Source organism: Lethenteron reissneri, chromosome 48, assembly GCF_015708825.2.
Source record: "Lethenteron reissneri isolate LAM-NWPU_2019-01 chromosome 48, ASM1570882v1, whole genome shotgun sequence".
Lineage (NCBI taxonomy): Eukaryota > Metazoa > Chordata > Hyperoartia > Petromyzontiformes > Petromyzontidae > Lethenteron > Lethenteron reissneri.
This window is the reverse complement of record NC_083826.1, coordinates 1,581,543-1,596,564: the sequence shown is the minus strand read 5'-3', so window position 1 is coordinate 1,596,564 and position 15,022 is coordinate 1,581,543. Positions and strand designations below refer to the sequence as shown.

The 15,022-nt window shown below is 49.3% G+C and overlaps 1 protein-coding gene across 1 annotated transcript in view; it reads left to right on the top strand.

The window, feature by feature from the left end:
* Positions 1-226: 226 nt before the first annotated feature.
* LOC133354741 (noelin-like) overlaps positions 227-15,022 on the top strand; it is a 57,343-nt gene continuing 42,547 nt past the window's right edge. The window contains exon 1 of the mRNA XM_061571809.1: positions 227-1,369. Coding sequence (XP_061427793.1) covers positions 1,301-1,369 — 69 coding nt within the window. The 5' untranslated portion in view covers positions 227-1,300. The remainder of the gene's footprint in view (positions 1,370-15,022) is intronic.

The window sequence follows — 15,022 nt, the reverse complement described above, 5'->3', positions numbered from 1 at the left end:
ATAATTGTTATTATATAACCAGGCGAGACCACGATTATAATCGTTGGGAGTTGACGCGTACGTACGGGTGGCACCGCAATCAAGAACGTCACGATTCCGGTGATAAGATAAAAGAGTTTTCACATCACAAGGCATGCACACAAATTGTGTGACTCGCTCTCCCACTCGCTCGCACTCGCTCCCTCCCTCCCCTCTCTCTCCCCCTCTCTCTCTCTCGCTTTCTCTCTCTCGCTGTGCCGCAAGCACTCGTATTAAGCCTCGGTGGAGACACCAAGCTTGCCTTCCACCACGGTGTGTCTGCGTGCAGCACCCAAGAAGCCAGCTCTGGGAACACGCTCGGCTTAGCCTCGCCTCTCACATTCATTCGAAGCATCATCCTACACCGCTTCTCTATTTCTCGCTCACACACACACATTATCGTCGCTTTCATCTATGCCACCGCCTGTGTGTCTATCACAATCTCTGCTTTGAGTCATCTGGTGCCGTGTATTTTATTGTGTCGTCGTTTACGCAGCGATATCTCCCACGTGTGATGTCTGTGATGCTCTCTCAGTGATTTTGTTGAAGGGAGAGAGAAAAAAAAACAATGCTCACAGTTCACATGGCATGTTTCTGTTACGATATATAATTAATTCGTAATCTTATGGTTTCCATCAGATTCTGTTCGTCTTTGAAAGGTTTTTTTTACATTTGCTTTTTGAGGTATAGGCTCACCTAGCCACATGTATGTGAGTTTTTGTTTCTGTATGTAAGTATTATTTTTGTATCCCAATATTGTATTTGTGTCCGATTACATTTCCAAAGCATGTAATGTCCATAACTCATCCACGCACACCACATCACACGGCTGTGGGAATTACCCAGGGTGATAAAAAAACATCACAATACAGCAACGTACACACACTCACTACACACACACTCACTCGTACACTCACCACCCACACTGATACTCACTACACACACTCACCACACACACTGATACACTCACTACACACACACACTCACTATACACACACTCACACTGATACACTCATTACACACACTCACCACACACACTCACAACACACACACTCACCACACACACACTCACCACACACCCTCACCACACACACTCACCACACACACACACGCGCACCATGCGAGTTAAATAGCAGCAGTCATCATCCAAGAACCTCTTCTTGAGCCGCATTCATTTCCCTCCTCTGCGGAGCGACTCGCATCCAAGTCGCACGCGACTTCAGCCAAGACCACAACACACACAGAGAGACTTCAGCCAAGACCACAACACACAGAGAGAGGCATGGACCCTCGGCTTGCCGCTCTCTTCCATGCTGTGCTGTGTCTGCTCCCTCCTCCCGGCTTCTCTCAGGTGAGTCTCTCTCTCTGTCTCTTTATCTATCTCTATGTGTGTCTCTCTGTGTGTGTCTCTCTCTATGTGTCTTTGTCTCTGTGTGTCTCTCTCTCTGTGTCTCTGTCTCTCTCTGTGTGTGTCTCTCTGTCTCTCTCTCTGTCTCTCTGCGTGTGTCTCTCTCTGTCTCTCTCTGTGTGTGTGTCTCTCTCTCTCTGTCTCTGTGTGTGTGTCTCTCTGTCTCTCTCTCTGTCTCTCTCTGTGTGTGTCTCTCTCTCTCTGTCGCTGTGTGTGTGTGTGTCTCTTTATCTCTGTGTGTGTGTGTGCGCGTAGTTGCTGCGCTGTGCGTGAACCCCGTTAGACGCGAACGTCCCGCACAGAGGGCGTCGATTGTAACGTGAGACGCGCACGTGGCGCATCGATGTTGGAAAGGGGTCTGTGTTGTGGTGTTGTTGTGTTGTTGTTATGTGTTGTTGTCGTGTGGTTGTGTTGTTGTTGTGTGTTGTTGTTGTCGTGTTGTGTGTTGTGTGTTGTTGTCGTGTTGTTGTGTTGTGGTGTGTTGTTGTTGTGTTGTGTCGTGTTGTGTGTTGTTGTTGTCGTGTTGTTGTGTGTTGTCGTGTTGTGTTGTTGTCGTGTTGTTGTGTTGTCGTGTTGTTGTTGTGTTGTTGTGTGTTGTCGTGTTGTTGTTGTTGTCGTGTTGTGTAGCCGGAGCGGTTCGCGCGCTGTTACCAATTTGTCGACCCGAGTTCGATTCCCGCTCGCTCACGACAGCTACGAGTGAGAATTTCTTAACCGGTCCTGGGCCTCCCCTAGGTCGACTCAGCCTCAAAATCAGTACCTGGTGCGGTGTGTAGTAGACATCGCCACTGGGGATACAAAGGCGGCCGCGCGTGGTGCTGGCCACCCACCCCCTCGTGTGCCGTGCCGGCTTTCATAGGTGCTGCTCGCTAACAGCACTTGCCCCAATAGTCTTTTAAGGCTATACGGGGGATCTTTGTGGACGTTTGCTGTGATAAGTGTAGATCCGTGAGGCGGTGGTTACGCCTCGGTAGCGAGATGTTGACTACCTCGCCTGTTCTACAGTAGGTCATAGGTTGGATCACGACCCTGACGCCTGCTGCTGCTGTATATTTTTGTTTGTGTGTCTCCTCTCTTCCCGTGGTCGCGTGGATTTTTCTCCTACGTATTAAACTATATGTGTGTGTCTGTATATGTGTTAGTGTGTGTGTCTGTGTGTGTGTCAGTGTGTGTGTCAGTGTGTGTGTGTGTGTCAGTGTGTGTGTGTCAGTGTGTGTGTGTCAGTGTGTATGTCTGTGTGTCTGTGCGTGTGTGTCAGTGTGTGTGTCAGTGTGTGTGTGTGTCTGTGTGTGTCAGTGTGTGTGCCTGTGTGTCTGTGTGTGTGTCTGTGTGTGTCAATGTTATGGGTGTGGGGGAGCGGTAGAGTAGTGGTTAGCGCTACGCTACGAGCCTGGCGACCCGGGTTCCATTCCCGCTCACGGCCAACACCACCAGTGACGATTATCTGAACCGGTCCTGGGCCTCCCCTAGGTCGACTCAGACCCGAATGAGTGCCTGTTACGGTGTTTAAACATCGCCACTGGGGATACAAAGGCGGTCGGGCGTGGTGCTGTCCACACACGTGTACTGTCCCGACCTTGCTAGGTGCTCGCTGACTGCTCTTGCCCCCACAGTCTGTACAGGCTATACGGGGGATCTTTGTTGTGTGTATGTGGGGGGGCGGTAGTGTAGTGGTTATCGCACTGTGCTCACGATCAATAACTGGCGAATTAAACCACTTAAAAGCATCCCCTAGGTCGACTCCGTCTTAAATGGGCACCTGGTGCGTTGTGTAAACATCACTACTGGGAAGACAAAGGCGGCCGGGGGAGCCCTTCATTTGTGCCGTGCCGGCCTTCACAGCTGCTCCATAACAGCTCACAGCATTCTCTCTCCAACAGGCAGCGACGTATTTAGATCGAAAACTCATTCCTTTAGAACTGCGTTTTTGTGTTTCGGTTGTTGAATGTCCTTCGGGGTCCTCCGATTAGCGCGGTTGGCTACGTACGGTGCGAAAGAAGTTCAACAAACAGCTGTTCGCTCGCTCGCTCGCTTCTCAGTACGCTTTGTCCTGGTGAGGGTCGCGGCGGCAGATGTTGAGTCGTGGAGGTGCACACCTCCCTTTGCCTAGCTCCAGACTCGAGCTCTACACGACACTGATATATCTTATTGGTTCTTTCGGTAAAATCACGTAGAAGGAAAGTAATAAAATAATAAAAATACAACATAATTAAATAATTCTCACGACGTTTCGGCCACAACGCAAGCAACCGTCTTCAGGTGGAGAACAGGTCTGTCAAGTAGACAGAGTCTGAATGGCACGCCCCAGGCTTGGAGCGACTATTTATGCTTTGATGGAGGGGCGAAGAGCGTCTTGACAAAATAATTTGCATATTAAGAGGAATTTAGCATATTTATGGGAAATGCAGATGTGCGATTAGTACTACTTGTGAAATGCGTAGGAGGTTTGGCGAGGGGTTTAAAGTCATTATGCCCGTGCATTATGCAGGATTAGCAGCATCAAAGGGAGGGAGTAAGGGTAGAATTAATAAAGGGATGGAATGTTAATAATATGGCGCCGCCATATATATATACTACACTATACACTACTATACACTACACTACTATACACTACACTATACACTACACTATACACTACACTACTATACATTACACTACTATACACTACACTACTATACATTACACTACTATACACTACACTAATATATACACTACACTATACACTACTATACACTACACTATACACTACACTACTATACACTACACTATACACTACTATTATACACTACACTATACACTACTATACACTTACGATACACTACACTACTATACACTACACTATACACTACACTATACACTACACTAATTTTCTAATTCCATTTGTTTTTGAAGTCAGCTGGGCATTCCATTCACATGCCGGGTTACGACTCTATTCAGAATCAGAATCTTCATTTAGACTGCAGGAGATGGAGGAGGAATCCGATGAGCGATGAAGCTCTTGTTATCACAGATGTCCAGCACAAGAGGATCAGTAAAGATGCAACAAAAACAACAAAATAGAGAAAAGGGTAAAGAGAAATGCATTAATTATACGAGGGGCCGTCCATAAATGACGTCACGCACCTAGGGGAGGGGGGGGGTCAGACATTTGTGACGATGTGTGATGAGGGGGGGGGGGTTGAGAAATGTGACGTCACATCAAAATGCGAAACTTTAAATAAATATAGACAACACGTTCTACTTAATTAAATAGACTTTTTTTTAATGTTTTCTCCTACAGCATCACAATGACAATAGTTTAAAGCGATTTGAAGCATGTTTTTTTTTTTGGGGGGGGGGGGGCAGAGCTTTGTGACGTCATATTTGAGGGAGGGGGGGGTCCAAGAATAACAATTGGCGACTGCCCCACACAGCGATGTTAGTCTTGCAGTTATTACCTTACTGCGGGGAGCGGTGGCGCATTGATTAGCGTCAATGCCCCTACGAATCTGTCCGAGCGAGTTCGATTCCTTCCCGCTCACGGGCCAACATCTGCAACGAATTCCCGGACCGGCCATGGATGTCTCAAGCTGCCGTGAGCGCCTGATGCGATGTGTCGATGTCACCACGAGGGAGCATGATGGAGGCAAACGTGGCCGTGTGTGATGCTCGCTACCCACCCTCTCGCATGCCGTGCCGACCTTCAGAGGCTGTTGTACCAACAGTTTAAGGCTATACGGCGCATCTTTGTCATGGTATTGATCGTACGTTGTCCGGTATCTATATATAAAAACCCAAACACGTGCATCAATAAGTGTGGCCTTCAAAGGGAAATAACCGTAACGGGTGATGTTTCGGGCAATAACCCTTTTTCAAAGCACATTAGAGGATCGATTCCATATTGTTTTGATGATCGATTCAATCTTTTCAGTGTTGTTATTGAGGAATGTATTGTGGCTGTGTTACGTGCGCGTGCATTGTGAACCGCTGCCAATTCAGCAGCATCACTAAATCATTTGGGTTTAGGATGTGGGTGCAGTACAGTTCGAAAACGTGGCCTGCTGCTTAGAGGCGCACATGTTCGCGTGGGGAGCGGTGGGTCCAATGGTTAGCGCGCTGCAATCGAACCCGGGCCACCAGAGTTCGATTCTGGCACACGTCCAAACAGCCGTGACGAGAATTCTATCTGAGCCCGTGTGTGTGTGCGTGTTACTATACCTAACCCCAGGTCTGCTTAGCCTTAATTGAGTACGTGGTGCTGTGTGGCTGTACCCCCTGTGAAAATATTGGACATATCTTCTTGGTTCTTTCGGTAAAGTCACGTAGAAGGGAAATAATAAAATAATAAAAATAAAACATAATAAAATAATTCTCACGACGTTTCGGCCACAACGCAAGCAGCCGTCTTCAGGTGAAGAACAGGTCTATCAGACGCTGTCTTTCCGACAGACCTGTTCTTCACCTGAGGACGACTGCTTGCGTTGTGGCCGAAACGTCGTGAGAATGATTGCATTATGTTGTATTTGTATTATTTTATTATTTCCCTTCTACGTGACTTTACCGAAAGAACCAAGAAGATGAATCCCTGCAGTCACGAAAGCTTTAAATCGATATTGGACATCTATGAAAAATAGTTTTTTTAGCTCATCGGACTCCTCCAGTATGAATACATTCAGATGATGATCAGCAATGGGGAGACAAAGGCGGTCGGGCGTGGTGCCAGCCACCCACCCCCTCGTGTGCCGTGCCGGCCTTCATAGGTGCTCCCTAACAGCACTTGCCCCAACAGTCTGTTAAAGGCTATACGGGGGTCCATTGCCTTTGTGATTGACTAAAACCCGAGCTCAACGTCTCATTGGGCCCATGAACTTAATTACAGGTTCGTACAAAAATGTAATTCATCTTTAAATGTTCTCATTTTCTCAACAATGCAAGCACCACGTCGATATATCCCTGATCAACATATGGTAGTTCAGCATTGGTCCACGTAAAGCTTCACTGCTGATGAGACATTGTGTGTCGGAGCCGGTCTAGGGTTTGCTTTGCACGCAACGGGTGCCGCTGAAACGATACAGAAGACCGCGTGGCTGATGGAATGTGTAACAACAATAAATACGTGCGGTATGAAAGTTTCGTACGTGGGGGGACAGATATGTGAAGGAGGTTGCGATATTCTTGAGATCATCGTCGCTGATAATTGGTTATCATATTTTTTACTGGCAAATGAGGTACCAGTGGTATAATCGTCGCTGTTTGGTTCATCTGCGCCCACACAGCAGCAGATGGCGGCCCCTGATGGCCGGAATCGAACCTTGACTCATCTCCTCATGGCTCGGTGCTGACAGCTAATCACTGTGTGTAGGTCAATGACACATGGGGCTGGCGTCTGTATATACAGTACACACACGTGTTTATATAGTACACACACACGTTTATACAGTACACACGTGTGTATACAGTACACGCGCGTGTTTATACAGTACACACGTGTGTATACAGTACACACACGTGTTTATACATTACACACGTGTTTATACAGTATACACGTGTTTATACAGTATACACGTGTTTATACAGTACACACGTGTGTATACAGTACACGCGCGTGTTTGTACAGTACACACGTGTTTATACAGTATACACGTGTTTATACAGTACACACGTGTGTATACAGTACACACACGTGTTTAAACAGTACACACACATGTTTGTACCGTACGGGTGGAGGAGTACGACTCACGCGATCTGCCCCAAGCGAGAATGACCTGTGTGTGTGGCTCCAGCCCCAGTTGGAACTCACGTGTTAGATACCGGCCACCGATCGATACAACAACAGCCGCCATTCGCCACTAAGTAGCGGTGACGTCACCACGACGCTTGTGCCAGGCCATGTGCACCTTGAGGCCACGTGAAGTGTCGAACGCCCGCTGGCAAGAGGTGGTCACGGGGCAGACCCAGCAGGTGCCACGGGTCTACTGACTGAGATGACTGAGATGAGTGGCTGATGCACCACCTGTGCCCCCTACTGTGCCAACTTGCTGTGATTGTACTCTAAGGTTTTTCGGTAAAGTTACGTAGGTAAAAAATAAAAAAAAATAATCGAAATAAAATAATAAATCACTTGTGTTGCCTCCGAAACGTCGTGATTTATTATTTTATTTCTATTATTATTTCTATTTTTTTAACCCACGTGACTTTACCGAAAAACCTAAAGAGTATGAATCCTTGCAGTCACGAAAGCTTCAAATCTAGAATTGCCGTGATCGATTCAGCACGTACACACACACACGCAATGATGCATACACACATCCACACGTATTGATTCGCATTCTTGTACAAAGATCCCCCGTGTAGCCTGAACAGACTGTCGGGGCAAGTGCTGTTAGCGAGTAGCACCGATGAAGGCCGGCACGGCACAAGAGGGGTGGGTGGGCCAGCACCACGCCCGGCCGCCTTTATCTCCCCAGTGGCGATGTTTACACACCGCACCAGGTCCTCATTTCAGGCTAAGTCGAACTAGGGGAGGCCCATGACCGATTAAGATAACCGTTACCGGTGTTGGTGGCCGTGAGCGGGAATCGAACTCGGGTGGCCGGGGTTCGTAGTGTGCCCCCCCCCCCCTCTCGAAGGACATCATCATCGTGGTGCCGTAGCCACACGGAGCTCTACCACCACACGGACTTGCACAGCGCCGCAGCTGCACTCACGGCCGTGAGAGTCTGAAGGAAGAAGACGACGAGAGGACTTTGCGGGACGGGGGGAGGGTCTTGGCGGCCAAGATGTTGGTGGAGAGTCTCTTTTGGACGGCCTCAGGCTCCCCTTTTATGCCCCTCACTTCAAAAGCCCGGGGGGGGGGGGGGGGGGGGTCGCGTTGTACCGCGCGGCCAATCGTGCCCCGGACCTGTGATGACAGCCCGATGTCTCCCCCTGTTTGCCCTGACATGGAGCATCGCGGCTGGTGCTTCTGCGACCCATTGTGCGTCCCTTACTCATGAATTCATTACGAACCTTTGTACTGGTATGAACCTGCTGGTTACACCAGCCCACAGGGGATTATTGTGTCCGTCCGTCCGTTGTGCAGGGATGGGCTGGGTGGGGAGGGAGGGGCTGGGTGGGGAGGGAGGGGCTGGGTGGGGAGGGAGGGAGGGGCTGGGTGGGGAGGGAGGGGAGGGGCTGGTCACCCCGTGGTGCCCTTATAAAACTCAACGTTTAACCTACTCACGCCGGCTTGTGCCCGCCCTCACAGTCGGGCATATTTGCGGAATACACCACGCCGCCGTTGACCCTGGCCATTGACCGAGCAACCCAACGTTCCTACCAGCTCCCGCCGCAGGAATGTGTTAAATCCGGAATAACGCCCGACTGGCGAATGCGCACCCTGCGAGTATATTCGGTATGGGGGTCGGGGGAGGGGGGTGGGTCGTGGCGCTGCAATCCCCTGATCTCATGGTCTGCCCTTCTCGCTTATTCCACCCCAGCTTCTCCCGATGTCGTGAATGACTCATTGCGGCTGGCCCGGTGAACCTCTTTGCGCCCATACACCTAGAGGCCAGCTCAGGGGCACCGCAGTGTGACCTGCCCTGCGAGGGCCAGCCAATCCCCTGGCACCGGGAAACCGTGGGACTCTCCTCCTAGGGACCCTTCGGATTAAAACCCGTCGTGCCAGGCGATCCCCCGCCAGGGCCCTGCGTGTGTGCTCGGTGTGGGGGCCATGGGGGCAGTCGCGGCACCACAGTAGCCCAGCGCGCTAATCGCTACACCACCGCTCCTCCGCACTCACAATACAAAGATCCCCCGTATAGCTTTAACAGACTGTTGGGGCAAGTGCTGTTAGCGAGCACCTACACACACACGTGCCGACACACACGCACGCTGATGAATGGACACACTGATGCGAGGTGATGAGCGTTGCCAACTCTCCGGGAATTTGCATCGCAGTATGTTGGGATGGGTTCGGGCGAGAATTGATTTGTGCCGAGATGTGGTGCCGGTGTTGTGTTGAAATCTATTACAGTAGACTACAGTCTTGATGATGATCATAATAATAAGAAAATAACTCGTAGTATGACCCGGTTTGTCCATAGTGGTAAAAGGTGGCAACCCCATTGTGTACCGACACGCGTGTGCTAATTATCTTGGTGATGCAGCTGGGTGGTGCGTTGGCAGTGGTGCACAAAAACAATCAACAACAACAACACCGCAAGTTATTGACGCGAATGAATATTCTCTGCGTGCTCGTAAACAACAGCTGCCGTAGAAAATTCAAATCTGGCGGTGATACGTGAGTGCATTTTAGAAAGTAAAACCCATTTACCAACAGTGACGCAATGCGTGCACAAAACCCCTTTCTCAGCCTTGTTCAGACCACCACCTCAACAGAACTGAACGTGGCCATCCCCGTCTGAGCAGTGTTTGTCTCACGAGCTTCCTGTTGGGCTGGCCACGCACTCTCACGGTGACTCCGTGCAGTTCCTTTGAGCTGGTGGTCTGGATAAGGCTGCGGTGAGCTTTTCAAACACGCAACGAATGCAGGCTCTTCACCACCCTGCACTGCTCCACCGTCCGCGTGATGGGCATCGTGTAACGGGTTAAGAGTCATCTGCTGTGCCACTGCCCACGCCTCGTGAACTATGAGAGCACCAGGCTCTGAGCTCTGCGCTGTTAATTTACCACTATCCGTCTTGTGTTTGCTGTTCAGCGGAGCATTAGTATTCAGCCCGTACATTGACCATCAACTCACGTCTGCCTGTGTGTGTGTGTTTCCATGCGTGCGTGCGTGTGAATGGGGGGTGAGCAGTTGTGTAGGGGAGCGGTGGTGTAGCGGTTAGCGCTACGCTGCCCTACGAACCCGGCGACCCGAGTTCGATTCCCGCTCACGGCCACCAACATCAGTGACGATCATTTGAACCGGTCTCGGGCCTCCCCTAGGTCGACTCAGCCTCAAATGAGTACCTGGTGTGCTGTGTAAACATCGCAACTAGGAAGACAAAGGCGGCCGGGCGTGGTGCTGGCTACCCACCGCCTCGTGTGCCATGCCGGCCTTCATAGGTGCTCGCAAACAGCACTTGTCGCAATAGTCTGTTAAGGCTATACGGGGGTTCTTTGTCTCCGAGTGTGTGTTCATCGGTGTGTGTGGGTGAATCTAGGGAGTGGTGGGGCAGTGGTTAGCGCACAGCAACACGCATACGATGCCCGCACACGATGATCATCAGTCACGAATATCTAAACCGGTCCTGGGCCTCCTCTAGGTTGACTCAGTCGTAAATGAATACCTAATGTTGGGTATAAGCATCAACATTTGCACTTTACCTAACAGTCGTTTAAAGGCTATACGGGGGATCTTTGTCTATGTGCGTTCATTACTTTGTGTGTCTCTATTCGTTTGGTGTGTTTGGATTTATTGTGGGCGTTTGTGAATTAATGTGCGAATATTTTAGTGTGTGTGCGTTTCTCTTTATGTGCATGTGTATTCAACAGCATGTGTGTGTGCATATCATTTGGGAGACAAAGGCGGCCGGGCGTGGTGTTGTCCCAACCACCCCCTCGTGTGCCATGTTATTCGATGTTCTCAAACAGGACCTGCCCCAAAGCCTGGTTATGCTACAAGGGGGACCTTTGTCTTTTTTATGTGTGTGTGTGTGCATCAGTGCGTTTGTGACCGTGTGTGTATTTGGGGAGCGGTAGTGTAGCGGTGCGCTACGAACCCGAGTTCGATTGCCGCTCACGGCCAACACCGGTGACGATTATCTGAACCTGTCGGAGACCTTCCCTAGGTCGACTCAGCCTCGATTGAGTACCTGGTATGGTGTGTAAACATCGCCATTGGGGAGACAAATGCGGTCGGGCGTAGTGCTTGCCACCTCCCCTCTCGTGTGCCATGCCAGCCTTCATAGGTGCTACTTTCTAACAGCACTTACCCCTACAGCATGTCAAGGCTATAGGGGGATCTCTGTCTTGTCATCGCCTGCGTGTGTGTGCGTGTGTCGAGAACAACCTCATTGAGTCTCAAGACTCATTTTCATGCGGGTCATGCCAAGTTTTGGCAACAATGTGAAGGGAGTGGCGACATTACGCCAGTAATTACGTAATCCCAATTGATTAATGTGGAAGTAATTTTTCAGCATTGGGATGTTTTGGCCAGCACCAGTTACACTGTATGTGTTATCTTATCTATGGGACGATACTCGTGCAAAGCGTAGAGCTTTAACGTGCAAACTAAGATAAACTACAACTATTTTAATTTTACCAGGTAAGACCCACTGAGCCATGTAGCCCTCTTTCAGAAGCGACATGGCCACAACTGATAGACTCAACGAAAGCTCCAAATTAAGTTTCAACGAAGTGGCTTTATCATCGTGGACATTTCTAGCAGCCAAATCATCTAAATAATCTTAATGAGACAGGAGCTACGGGACGTGCGTTGTTGTTGTTGTTGTTGTTGCCTCTGGTCGCAACAATACATCTTCTCATCGGTGCAAGGATGCCGGCAAGGCTGATGGGCCAAACGCTTTCTATGACCCCAGGTGTTGGGTAAAGTGCATCCTGGGAATGCAGTCATCCTATTAGGTGACTTCTGTGCCCGAGTGGGTCGTGATGTTAACAATTAGGCTGCACTGATTGGAAGACATGGGCCAGATCCATTTGGACAATAATGGAAAGAGGCGGTTGGGTTCCTGTGCGGCTCACGGCTCAGTAATGGCCGACAACGACGTTCTATCAACGGTGCATCCACACAGCCGACGCATGGCCGCCTCCCACCGAACACGTGCCCCTAGACTGGGTAGCATCCAAGGTACGCAGTGGCGGCAGCGCGACACGGTGGCAACGCTTGTGCCTCACAGCGAGTAGCACACGGGTTTGATTCTCGAGCCGGGCTCATCTCTGTGCGAAGTGTTGCACCCTCTCCCCTGGGTTTGCAGAGTGCGAGAATGTGTGAGTGGAGTTTGTAATGTGCCCCTCCTGTTCCGCGTAGGTTTGCTCCAGGTTCTCTGGTGATGCTCCCATAGATTATCGAGTCAAACGTACAATGTACCTGGTATTGGCCAAACGCAAAACAAATTTACCTGAAAATTACTCAACTGCGATTGACATGCAAGATCGCCCGCTGTGAATACTTGGCAGGACCCTCCTTAAAAAGAGTCGTGGTACTCCGAGAGACTTTCCTGGATTAAAAAAATATATGAATCTGCAAATACAGGCCCATGGTCTTGACAACTTGACGTGCAGTCGAGCTCATCTCTCCAGCAACCATCGGCTTGTCATCTCTGATGTGTCTGCCGTGATTTTTCTGCGGTGGGAGGGGGGGTGTATCCACCTTAGGACCCCATTAAACACGGAAAAAGTGCTGCTGGCTCCTCGGCTCGCGCTCTGAAAGTTTTAAAGCCAGGATTTGATCATTTATCTTCAAGCTGGCGCGGAGATGAGTGGAAAACGTCTCCGGCTAATGTGAGAGCCGAGAGGGAGAGTAGTCAGGAGCACCGCCAACACCACCACCGCCAACACCACGCCTGAGAATCAGGAGGCTTAGGGGGAGAAGCCTTCTCACAGGGCCCAGAAAGCCGCCTGGCACGAGGCAAGGATATTTCAGACGTGGAAAGGGGCCTCATCTATAACCTACCATCACAGAACTTAAAATGAAACTATTAAATATTTTTCATAATCAACATTTTTGGGTTTAGATCGCGTTATTTATAAATGTGTCGTAACCCTCCACCACCCGACACGGCCAATCAGTAAAAAAGTGTCACGTTGACAAAAGACAAATAGCCCACCGGTGTGTTGAAGCGTGAAACCACAACATTTACAATTTGAGTACGACGTTTCGCTGGTAATTGCATCCAGCATCATCGGGCGATCTAAACCCAAAAATGTTGATTATGAATAATATTGGTCGCGAAAGCCTACGTGTTAAACTATTAAATATTTGTGTTACCAGGTGAGGCCGACTGAGCTGTATAGCTCTTTTTCAGAAGCGACCCGGTCATCGCAAATTATAGCTCAATGAAGTGGCTTATGAATGTTGAAATTTATAGCAGGAAAAAATCTATAAAACGCACGTTGATTCTAAATGTAGAGGGGAAAAACCGTAGGGTCCGGAAAAAATCCACGCGACCACGGGGAGAACATGCAAACTCCAAATATACAGCAGGCGTCAGGATCAGGATCAAACCCAGGGCCTCCTGTATACCAGGCGAGGGAGTTCACATCTCCTAGCCACCGCGGCGCCCCAGGCAAATAGGTGAAGGTGCAGCGCTGCGATTTGCTTGCTCATTTCACTTCTGGCAGAAGGGCCTCCACTAGACGGATTCTGGAGTGGCATTTAGTCGACTGTTCCACAATGATCAGACGTGTCGTATAAAGAGGAGGGAGAGTACCCACATTTCACTCCACAGCGTGCGGCCTGCCAATCGGCGGGCGTACACGTTCATTCTGCTGTTGGGTGGACAGGCTGTGGGATTTGAGAAGCTTGTATCGTTGTTTCAACTGTCACACCGAGAGATTTCTGACCTCTGAACCGTAAGTCCAGTGTGATGCTGACTCTACGGTAGCTGTCTGCAAATTCTTCTTGACACCGTCAACAAGATACCTACTGAGCATCCGCAATTGTTATCAACATAATTAGGGAAGACCGGTGATCCCATCAATGCCCCCCCCCCCCCCCAAATGGTTCGGTTGGCAGACACTCTGAGCATTTTTTTGGGTGACAGCATGGTGCAATGGTAACACTGCAAGAAGGATCTGGGTTCGATTCTATACACTGGTGGCTTTCTGCATGGAATTTATATGTGTTTTCCCCATGTTCTACAAAGTGTGTGTGTGTGAATGTGTGGGCGAGCGAGTGAGTGTTTTTGCATGCTTCATTGTCGTGTGTTCTCCTGTTGTTCTGCATCTGTTTCTTCTGGGTTCTGTGGTTTTCTCCCATAGATAGAAGGAAAAAAAACATACCCACGCATATACGTTCCATATGTTGAGAATGTACCCGCAATTACTCAATTGGGATAATGGAGCAACATTGCTCGCTACTGCAAACAAAATCTTGGCAGGCTCCTCTGCTGAACAAAAAACTGAAAGTCACGGTGGCTTTCGCAGGTAAATCTTCCAACCTTTGAGACTTTGAAACTCGAAACTCATTTTTATCCAGGATCTGATCCAAAACGTATTACTACTGTCCCGCTTGTTTACCCACGAAAGCCTCACTGATTCACTAGACATTTTGCAAGGAGGGTCTTGCCATGCTTTTGTTTTTGTGCAGCAGGGGCTGATGTAGCTGCTATGTAAAATCCCAATTGACTAATCTGAAGGTCAATTTTCAGCATTGGATGTTTGGCAAATACCAGAAGCGTTCTGTGGTGTGTTTTAGTTATGGAAGGGGTACCATGGTGACTAGGAGATGTTAACTACCTTGCCTGATATGCAGGAGGTTGCTGGTTTGATCCTGACCCTGACGCCTGCTGTATATTTGGAGTTTGCATGTCTTTCACTCTTCCCGTGGTTGCGTGGATTTTTTTTCTGGGTCCTCCGTTTTTCCCCTCCACATTTAGAAACATGCGTTTTGAATATTTCGCTGATAGGTAATTTCGTTGAGCTATCATTTGCGGCCAGGTCGCTTCTGAAAAA